Source organism: Mastomys coucha, unplaced genomic scaffold (genome assembly GCF_008632895.1).
Source record: "Mastomys coucha isolate ucsf_1 unplaced genomic scaffold, UCSF_Mcou_1 pScaffold23, whole genome shotgun sequence".
In the NCBI taxonomy this organism is placed as follows: domain Eukaryota; kingdom Metazoa; phylum Chordata; class Mammalia; order Rodentia; family Muridae; genus Mastomys; species Mastomys coucha.
The window spans coordinates 2,045,864-2,056,232 of NW_022196906.1; the positions used below are offsets into that span (position 1 = coordinate 2,045,864).

General features: G+C 40.8%; 2 protein-coding genes across 5 annotated transcripts in view; one reads left to right on the plus strand and one right to left on the minus strand.

The window, feature by feature from the left end:
- Dync2h1 (dynein cytoplasmic 2 heavy chain 1) overlaps positions 1-6,728 on the minus strand; it is a 258,114-nt gene extending 251,386 nt beyond the window's left edge. For 2 of the 3 annotated variants that reach the window (XM_031344730.1, XM_031344732.1), the window contains exon 1: positions 6,536-6,728. The gene's annotated coding sequence lies outside the window, so the exon portion shown is untranslated. The remainder of the gene's footprint in view (positions 1-6,535) is intronic. The other variant, XM_031344729.1, reaches the window with a different exon arrangement.
- Positions 6,699-10,369, plus strand: part of Dcun1d5 (defective in cullin neddylation 1 domain containing 5) — a 20,230-nt gene continuing 16,559 nt past the window's right edge. For both annotated transcript variants that reach the window (XM_031344734.1, XM_031344735.1), the window contains exons 1-2: positions 6,699-7,076; positions 8,837-8,928. In XM_031344734.1, the coding sequence (XP_031200594.1) occupies positions 6,991-7,076; positions 8,837-8,928 (178 nt within the window). In that variant the 5' untranslated portion in view covers positions 6,699-6,990. The remainder of the gene's footprint in view (positions 7,077-8,836; positions 8,929-10,369) is intronic.

Consider the following 10,369-nt stretch of genomic DNA (forward strand, 5'->3'; position numbering starts at 1 on the left):
TGCAGGATAGCTTAATTTACCACCGTTGGGTTTGTCTTTCTTGGTTTTAGTAATTTTAGTAAAACTTTAACAGTCATATGTTACCACTTGTCAGGTATTTCTAGGTTCTCGGTCTTATATCCAAAGAAGTTAAAATAAAGATGCCCAAAGAAAGTTCCACAAAAGCAGCAAAGTAAAAGACTGATAACACTATTAAGACTGCCACTGGGGCACAATTCTGAAGACGTTCATAGATTGTTCTTTAGGGCTTCGTTGTATGGGGTTTAATAGGAGTTTGTTTATTAAGGTACATGTTTTGGCTTGATTTCTATTTTGATTCGTATATGCAGTCATCGTTATTTTCCAAGGCATGTCCCTTCCCACAATGCATCAAATTCTAATCATATGCATGCCAAATGGCATAAGCATAGGAATGTAAATAGGAGATTCTTCCTAAACATTAACTGAGTATACTAAAACCAGTTCAGACTAGTCAGGCCCTCTATCCTTTGTACCTGGATATATTGGGAGTATATTTGAATGGAAACTGCCTGTATGATGTTTTAGAAGAGAACAAGCTTACCTTTATCCAGAGAACAGTATATGTGTAGCCAGATGCAGGTGCAAATCTGAGATTGCTAGATGCACTATTAGACTGGGGTTTGTACATGCAGATAAAGGAGCTGAGCTGTCAAAATCGTTATTGGGGGGTATAGGGGATAAAGACTTATAATGCAATCCAAATGCAGAGATGCTAAACTATTTCTTGTGGTTATCTGCCAAAATTACCCTACCACAGTAATATTTTAATGACTTATTTATATTTCATGTGCCTGTGTGTATGACTATGTAAGTTTGTCAGACCCCGTGGAACTGGAATTATGGACAGCAGTGAGATGCCATGTGGGTGCTGGGAGTCAAATCTGGGTTGTCTGGAAAAGCAGCCAGTGGTCTTAACTGCCCAGTCATCTCTCCAGCCCCATGCAAATTTCTAAACAGCCAAAATATACAATATGATGGACTCTTTTAATAGTAGAGACACTGAGAAAAACCACAGATGAGGACAACAGACTTCAACATTTGCCTCATTGGAAACTACTAAACTGACCGTTACTCCCGAAATCCATCAAAGACTCAACTCAGTAAGCCTCTTGCAAAAACAGTTACCGATTCACACTGAGTATGCACAGGAAGTAGGACTTCTAGGTCCTGAAAGCAAGGCTCAGGATTCCTGCACTCATCGATTGGATGTGCTGAGAGCTTCTTCTATCTGTGCATCTTTCCTTCTGATGCTGAGCTCTAGTGTTTCTACTGCACGTGCAAACTACAATCAAGTGTCAGGTTTAGCCTTCGTCTGTCCACACTGAATTAAGCTGCCATTCTAAAACATATTTTTAAAAAAGTAGCTTGGGGCTTTTTGTTGTTTTTGATTTTGTGTGCATTGTTTTGTTTTTAAATTTTCACTCAATAACCAGTGTCTCCTAAACTACAGTCTTTCAGAATTGGAAAAAACAGACCTTCTGGTCTCTGAGAACCTTGAGATCTGAGAGGAGGAAAAGTAGTTCAATTGTTCTCAGTTACAAAAGTAAATAAATGCAAATGGTCACAAAGCATCCAGGAAATGTGAGATGGGGTTCTGGCCATTAAATGGGCAGGGCACTAGATAAAGGATGAACCAAATAGGACTCCATGTTTTGATTGAGCTGGAAGTGGTGGCTCATTGCAGTAGTCTTAGTACTTAGGAGGTTTTTTTGTTTTGTTTTGTTTTGTTTTGCTTTTTGTTTTTTTGAGACAGGGTTTTTCTGTGTAGCCTTGGCTATCCTGGTACTCACTCTGTAGACCAGGCTGGCCTTGAACTCTGAAATCCTTGAATGACCAGAACTCATAGTGGAAAGGTAGTATTAACTCCTACACATTCTTTTTTCCATGTCTTTACATACACACACACAACAACATCAACATATATTGTATTAAGACTTTTAGCAGAAGCCAGGCAGTGGTGGTGCACGCCTTTAATCCTAGTGCTTGGGAGGCAGAGGCAGGTGGATTTCTGAGTTTCAGGCCAGCCTGGTCTACAGAGTGAGTTCCAAGACATCCAGGGATACACAGAGAAACCCTGTCTCGAAAAATCCAAAAATTTAAAAAAAAAAAAAAAAAAAAAGACTTTTAGTTTAGCAGAAAATTCCAAAATATACTAAGTCATTTTCCTTCTACAATGCTGATGAATACTTTGAGAGGCCTCAACAGTAATTACTTTTAACTACATGCATGATCTAGCTTATTTTTTACTTTGAAAACAGTTTAAGTTTTAATGCCCCTTTTAAAATGCCTAGTCATTGATGTAAAGTGCCAAAGCTTCATTATACTGTACCAAATATTAATAAAAAGGGTCACAAAGTGGTTATTTTGGGTCTTTATTTCAAGATTCATTTTTATTTATACATAATTACCATTGAATAACATGCAACCAAATTAGAGCATTCGGCTTCATAGCCTAGCATCTTTTTGGGGAAAATTATGTGATAAAATAACTGTCTGACATCACACGCTATTGCTATGAAAATAGAACATCAAAATATTGTCCCTGTCAACTAATTCATTCAATAGCTAAGAATAAATTTCAAGAAAAAGAGGCTATGTTTCAATGTTCACTTCTCAGCCATCAGCTTGGCATCTTTCATTACTGAAATGCTTAATCTAGTCAGAAATTTGAGATTTTACATTAGAAAATATGTTCACTGAACCTACTACAATGCATTTAGAGTTCCTGTAAGCAATCTGGCTCTGGTCTTCCCGGTTTCATGCTGAATGTGCTGAGTCAATGGTTAACTGATGTGCAAGCCCTACCTTTCTAACCAAGGTCTCAAATTCAGAATTTTAGGAGCTATAATCTTTCCAAAACTATACAATTCTTACCACTCTTTCTTCTTGTACATCACTGTTTTAAAACTTTCATTTTTTCTAATGTTCACAGGAACTTTAAACATGACATTAGATTTTTCATTGGCCAGTGAGATAGCTCAACAGCTAAAGTCACCAGAGACAGTCACCAAGACTGTCAACCTGAGTTCAATTCCTAGAACCCACAGGGTAGGAAAGTAAGAAAGAACCAACTCCCCCACACATGTCTCCACACATGCACCATGGCAGACAAATAATGTGTAAGTTTTTAAATGCAATAAAATTCATGTTTTTAGTAAAACTACAATGATTAAAATTGTCATTTACAAACCATTTCTCTGATTATCACTACATTATATTAGTATAGTTGATTCATGGAATTAGTGAGCCAATATGGGTTTGGTGGTAATAAATGGTAGTGGTGGTAGTAAACAGAATCCTCTTTTGTTTTGTTTTGATTTTTGCAACAGTCTAATGGGTAACTTTTCCTGAGGAGATGTGAACAAAAGTCCATAAACCTGAGTAAAGCACTGATTAACAGACTGAAGATCCAAATCCATCTTGGTGAACCAATAGTGGGTCATAGGTCACTTGCAGGAACAAAGATGACTCGATGTTATTGGTGATGGCCTCCAAAAGCTGTATCCCTAGAGCTCCTGACAACTTGCACATAGCCCCTGGAAGTCTTCGGATTACCTGCCTTAGAAGTTTCTCCTTAGCTTTCCATCTCCCTCCTTGAAAAAAACAGCTACACAACATGGTCTCACAAAGTATCATTGGCTGGCTTTAAGCTTCAGTCTCCTCCCTATTTCGGTTTCCAAGAACTGGGATGACAGACACCACAGCTGTTTTAGAAGCCACTGAGAGGAAAGGGTGAGAATCTGTAGACTTGTGACCTCGGAAATTTCCTTCTGGCATAGAGAGAGTTAAGAAGCAAACAGCTACTATGTAGCTATTTCCTCTGAATTGAAATACTTCCCTCTGAGGAAGAGTGACACTTACAAGCCCCAGGAAGCCCAAGTTACCAGACTCACAGGCCTCTCCCAGACTACATAAGGAGTCCACAGCTGCTGGAGTGAGGTAGCTCTTACAAAGCTGCCTACGAGGAAAGCAGCTGGGGAATAGAGTTCTTTCAGTCACCTATGTTCTGTAAGTGACTCCGATAAACCCTTTGGCTCATTAAGCTAGAATTGTGTAGACTTGTGTCTTTCCACCCAATCTGTCATTGGTGTTCCATCTGGGGTGAAGAAAGTCACACACAACTCCGAGTTTTTTCCTATTGTCCCTTTAGACCTGTTTTATGAACACATTTTTCTCAACACCTTGAGTAAAATTCAGTAAAATATCATATATTGCAACAGTGCGCCTCTCTTCCTGGCTCTATATAATACATTTCTTCACTAGGGAACTCAGGTAGTCTTAGGATTTGAACAGGAATGATATATCAATTCAGGAAAGAAGCTTTAAACATGAGCACAGGATTCACTGTTGTCATTTTACAGGTGTCACTGTGGTGATGATACTCAATGTCAGGCTGGGCCCCACAAACACCCAGTCCCAAGGCCACTACAATGGATGTGGTCCAGCATACTGCTATAGGATGAGCAGAGCAAGGAGCACGTATTACCGAGTGTGGATCTCTGCATTACTCTTCAACATTAGTTCTTGAAATGTCAAAAACAAAGTCCTGATTTGACATCTCATTCTCTGAGTTTATGGTTATGGAAATATCTCAAAAAAATTTTGACTTAGTGTTTCAAAAAAACAAAACAAAACAAAAAAAAAAACAGTAACTTCTAGAAAGGAGAACAAAGGTATGGCTCCAGGAGAACAATCACATGGGCAATCCATAAATCCTTTTGTGCTTGCAGTACTTGCTTGTTTTTGACAAGTATAGAAAAGTCCTATTTTTAAAGCTGTAAGAAAAGAAATACATAAACTATATATACACATATATATAATTAGCACATCTTTGGCACTATTTTTGGCTATATTAATTCAAATATAACTGTTTTAAAAGTTCCTTTTTCCATTTCTTCACTCTACAATCCCTAAACCTAAGAAATATGCAAATCATCAAACTGTCAAATGAATGGCAGACCCGTTTCAGCCTTGTGTGCTTAATCTGTATATATGTTATCCCAGTTATGCCACTGTACTAACAGATGGTGAAAATGCATTTTTTGAGATTTTTTTTTCATAAAGTTGGTGAGTATCTTAGGATCTAAACCAGACTACCCTTTTGTTTTAATACAACTTCCTTTCTTTTCCTCCTTGTTACTTAGTAAAAGAAAATTAGCCAGGTGGTGGTGGTGCAGGCTTTTAATCCCAGCACTTGGGAGGCAGAGGCAAGCAGACTTCTAAGTTCAAGGCCAACCTGGTCTACAAAGTTGAGTTCCAGGACAGCCAGGGCTATACAGAGAAACACTGTCTCGAAAAAACAAAAACAAAAACAAAAAACAAAAAATAATGATAATAGGGGCTGGAGAGATGGCTCAGTGGTTAAGAGCACCAACTGCTCTTCTAAAGGTCCTGAGTTCAAATCCCAGCAATCACATGGTGGCTCACAACCATCCGTAACAAGATCTGACACCCTCTCTGGAGTGTCTAAAGACAGCTACACTGTACTTACATATAATAAATAAATCTTTAAAAGAAAGAAAGAAAGAAAGAAAGAAAGAAAGAAAGAAAGAAAGAAAGAAGACTAGACCACATAACAAAGAACTCAGCATTCTCATAGCTTCTTATTATATTGTTCGGTGAAAATCAAGAACTATCACAAACAGCAGGAAAAATTAAATCACATAACTAGGTGCTTCTGTACACAGACATAAGGTCCCTTCCCAAGCCTCACAGCCTGAGTTCCACCTCAATAGCCTCAAGACGGATGGAGAAAATGAACTTTCAAGTTGTCACCCCAGCACTGGCACACAAGTGCTCCCACAATAAATACATATTTTTTAAAAAGCCACTTCATCTTTCAGTTGTCTATTTTCTGTAGGGAGTTCTAGTTTAGGGTTTATATTTTGTCTTCATGCATTGTTTAACAGAGTTGAATGGGTTATATAGGTTTGAACATTATTTTCACTGTTAAAAAACTCAGGAAACTTGTGAATTCCAGGGCATATTATGTATTCAAGGCTCATTATAACAACCATTTTTTCTGTCTTTCTCCTTGACTCTGACTAGATTAGGGTCTTTCTCCTTGACTCTGACTAGATTAGGGTCCCACGATGGTGTCACAGAACCACAGGGATAGAATTTAAAGAAACTTAGTCTCTGTCACAGTTGGCTTACAGTCATGAACTTCATTCACTTCAGAGTCTTCTAGGCGATAACTATACCTACCAAACCCTTCTTATAAATAATATTTCCGTTAGAAGCGACGTGATTACTGTTTCTTGAGAGCAGCCCATTAGAACGGCTCCCCAAACCTTCTGTAAAAAGTCAGTCAGTTTTCCGGGTCTCCTATCCTCAGAAATAAAACATGGTGGCGTTGCCAAGGCACAGGAGGAAGCCAGACGCTTGACACTGAGCGTGAGGGAGAAGAGAACAAGGAGCGTTGCGAAGCTAATCTCAGGGCCCACCACGGAACACCCGAAGGACTGGAGACGCTGCACGTCAGGAGTGGACACACTCACGCGTGGCTCCTCACCAGATCACTCCGCTCGCCAGCTGAGGAGCGCTCCTGATTTCTACAAAGGACTTCCCGCTGGAAACCCGCCCGAGACACTCGGGAGACTCAGCCTCTACCTGCAGAGACGCAACTCGTCAGAAGCAGGGACCGCTCCACCCCTCAAGCTTCCTGGGTACGCCACTTCCGGCCCGGAGCCATCCGCTTCCGGGTCACGCTGAGCCGCCTGCTCTTCGCTACTTCTGTAGGTGCCGCGCTGTCGGCGTTCGCTGCTCCTGGAAAAGCCCGAGCCGCGCTACCGCCGGGCTTAGCGCTGCGCTGCCCCGAACCGCCCCTAAAGAGGAGACCCGGGGCGGGGTCGCGCTTCGGGCCTCCGCTGCGGTCCCTGGCGGGCGGGAGCCGGCGCTGCGGGGCCTGCGGCGGAGCGCGATACCCCTCCCCGGCCGCCCTGTCCACCTTGCCGGGGAAGGCGGAAGATGCCAGTGAAGAAGAAGAGAAAAGCTCCCGGAGTGGCAGCGGCGGTCGCGGAAGACGCGGGCCTCAAAAAGTGTAAAATCTCCAGGTACCGACTGCCCCCAACCCGCTGGCTCTCACCTTCCCCCGGTGCGGGACAGGCCGCCGGCCGCTAGCCGTGACGAGAGGGGCGAGCCCTCTCGGGCCAGGCGGTCGGTGAGGTGCCCAGAGGCTCCGCTCCGCGCGGGACCGAACCTCGTGGTCCGCCTGTTCGTGCGCTCTGGCGTACTTGGACCAGCTCTGAGATTCGTCCCACTTTGTTGTCTGCGAGCCCAGAGGGTAGGAAACAGACGACCGTACGTATGCCTTCTCCGTCAAAATTCCCAACCAAGAAGTGAGCGCCGATCTGCCAAGATAAACAGGCGTCCCTGTGTCTCACTAAATCAAGCCGAATTGGCTTGGCCCCCACATTGTTAAATGTCAGAGTGTGAAGAAAGGAGCAGAGCTTGAAGAGTTTTGACAGCTGCCTTGGGAATGGTGGAAAGGAAGCCTCTGCTATAATTGGTCTCCTGAGTTAACATTTGAAGTGGCCTAACCTGGACGATCCCAGCAGGAGGCCTTTTAAATCTTGGAACCTAGGCTTCTGGAGGCACCATGCCTCCACTTCACCTGTACCAGTTCCCTACACAGAGGTGGAAAAGGCCCCTGTGGTTTTTGTTTTCTAGCATTAAGACTCTGGTAGCTCTCAATCCCCTTTTAGGTGTTAGCAAGCTATTGTGCTGTGTTCTCTTAGGAGAAAAGAAAACAAAGCAGATCTGTAGTTAGAGCCCTTTACTCCCTTTGTGGCATATATTCAATCATCACAGAGTCATTGCTGCTCGGAAAGTCATTGCAATTTAGCTTTGCGAAGTGGGCTTCTTCCTATACACTTTTGGGTTTTTTTTGTCACTTAAACTGACAAATTAAAATACTACCGTTAAAACAAGACAGACAGCACTGCACAAAGGAGAGATGCAGTGAGAAATGCACTGCTTAAAATAGGAAGGAGGTGACTTGTTTCATCCTAATCTTTTTGTAATCAATCGCTTTGTTTCCCCCACCCCTTGGTGTGTTTCAGCAAGCGTCTAGGTGATATTTCTTGAGTGATGTATGAGAAACAGTTTTCATTATGCCCTTTGGTGGTTAACATTTTGCATGACCTTTATTAGCTCTTGGAGAATCATATCTAAGATATTTAAATTAAGCCAGTTAAAACAGCCAGCTGGGTAGTATCATTAGACTTCAGGTGATTTGGCCTAAATTATAACAGGGATTTTCATACGAATCAGTAGGCGAATCGAAGTAAGGCTTCAGGCATTCCATAAGCTTAGTGGTAGAGAGCAAGCCCAGCATGAGCAGTTTAGGGAGTTTCTTGTCTAGACTTGGGTTGAGACTTAGAATGTACTTCTTTATTATCTTGAAATCTAAGGAAATAATTTTAGTTATGGTTTTTGGAATCTGGTAGCAAGCAAAGTAGCATTTGGATTTCATTGGTTAGAGATTCTTTTTTGCTTTTTCGAGACAGGGTTTCTCTGTATAGCAGTGGCTGTCCTGGAACTCACTCTGTAGACCAGCCTGGCCTCAAACTCAGAACTCAGAAATCCGCCTGCCTCTGCCTCCCAAGTGCTGGGATTAAAAGCCATAACTGCCCGACTGGTTAGAAATTCTTACACATAGAATACAAGTCCTTATTGCTAATATATAACTCCTTTCCTCATAATACTAACTTAAAAAACACTTTGCCTCATTTACATGGAAGCAGTTCTTATTGAAGCTATTTTTTCACTGAGTTGAATCTTAGTGAGTCTTAGACATTGTGTGTTTTCTAAGCTATTGCAGATCCCAGCCTCCTGCTAAACTCATCAGTGGAGAGGAAGATTTTTCAAGAAAGAAGTGCCTGGCTTGGTTTTATGAGTATGCAGGTAATGAAATTCATGGAACAAGATATCAATCATATGCATTTAAAAGCTGTGTTTTATTCTTTATTGCTGACCTGTTATGTATACTGGGATTAGTGTCAAGGCTAAAGGTTATGGATTGGCCTAGAATTTAGTGCCATGAACATGTCTAACAACTTTTCTTTTTTCTTCCTTAGAATCTCTTACCTGCTTTCCTGCTTTTATTTCTTGTCTTCTTCTATCATTATTATTCTCTTTAAATATTTGCTTAAAGCTAAAACACATAGTAGTTATTGCCTTATATTTGTACTAGCCATGGAAGGCTAGACTAGGTGACTTTGCTATTGGGATCAGCAGAGTGATCTTTCTAGATCAAGGGAAATAAATGCTATTACTAGTATCCCAAGACAACCACTAACCCAAATTAAATGTAGAGAATTTTTTTCTTTTTGCTGACCTCTATTTAAAATATTGACCCATTATTTAAAATGCCAGTTTTATATATACATTATGTAGAATCAAAAGGTTTTCATCTTATTTCACTTTACAAAGGTTATTAGATACCATGACAATAGTCATTATGTATGTATATATATATTTTTTCCCCTGAATACTTGATTCTATTAGCTCTTATTAGAACTTCCCTGGGTATTTTAAAATTGAGTTAGATATTTTTTTCTTAACATTTTTAACAGTCAACATGATAATTGCTGTCATTGTTCCATGGGTTGTGATAAGTATATTATTTTCCTTGTAACCATCTGTCAAGAGATGTTATCCTCATTTTATGAGTGAAACTGAAGCTTAGATTAACATGCTAGTAATGATGCAGTTGACTATGCAAATGTTAATTGTCACTTCTACTGAAAAATGCTAATAAAGTACACATGAGGTTATCTTCTTTCATGTAGTGTGTCATTTGATGGATATTTATGGAACACTTTTCTGTGAGTCCAACACTGTGCTAGTACTTTGGATATAATAATAACAAAAATCAGAACACGATCCCTGCCTTCACATGTGGCTCCTGTGAGGGAGACTATTGTAAACAGCATGTGTATAGGCAAGGAAATTATAGCTTATGAAGGTTCATATGGGTAATATGTGGAAGACACAGGAAGTGTCTACAGAGATTATTTTGGCATAAATCTCCTTGATAAGGGATCAGTCATTTGCTGAATGAACAATAAATGTTCTTCCTTACCAAATGTGGCTATCCTTTGTAATGGAGACAAAAAGCTAGGCCTACTCAGTGGATGATACAAAAAAGGATTTAGCATAATACCTGATATGGGGTCAAAACTCAATGTTAGGTATTATTATTAATAGTCTTAAAGTGCGGGGAAATGGTAGCTCACACCTTTAATCCCAGCACTTGGGAGGCAGAGGCAGGCGGATTTCTGAGTTTGAGGACGGCCTGGTCTACAGAGTGAGTTCCAGGACAGCCAGGGCTGTAGAGAAACCC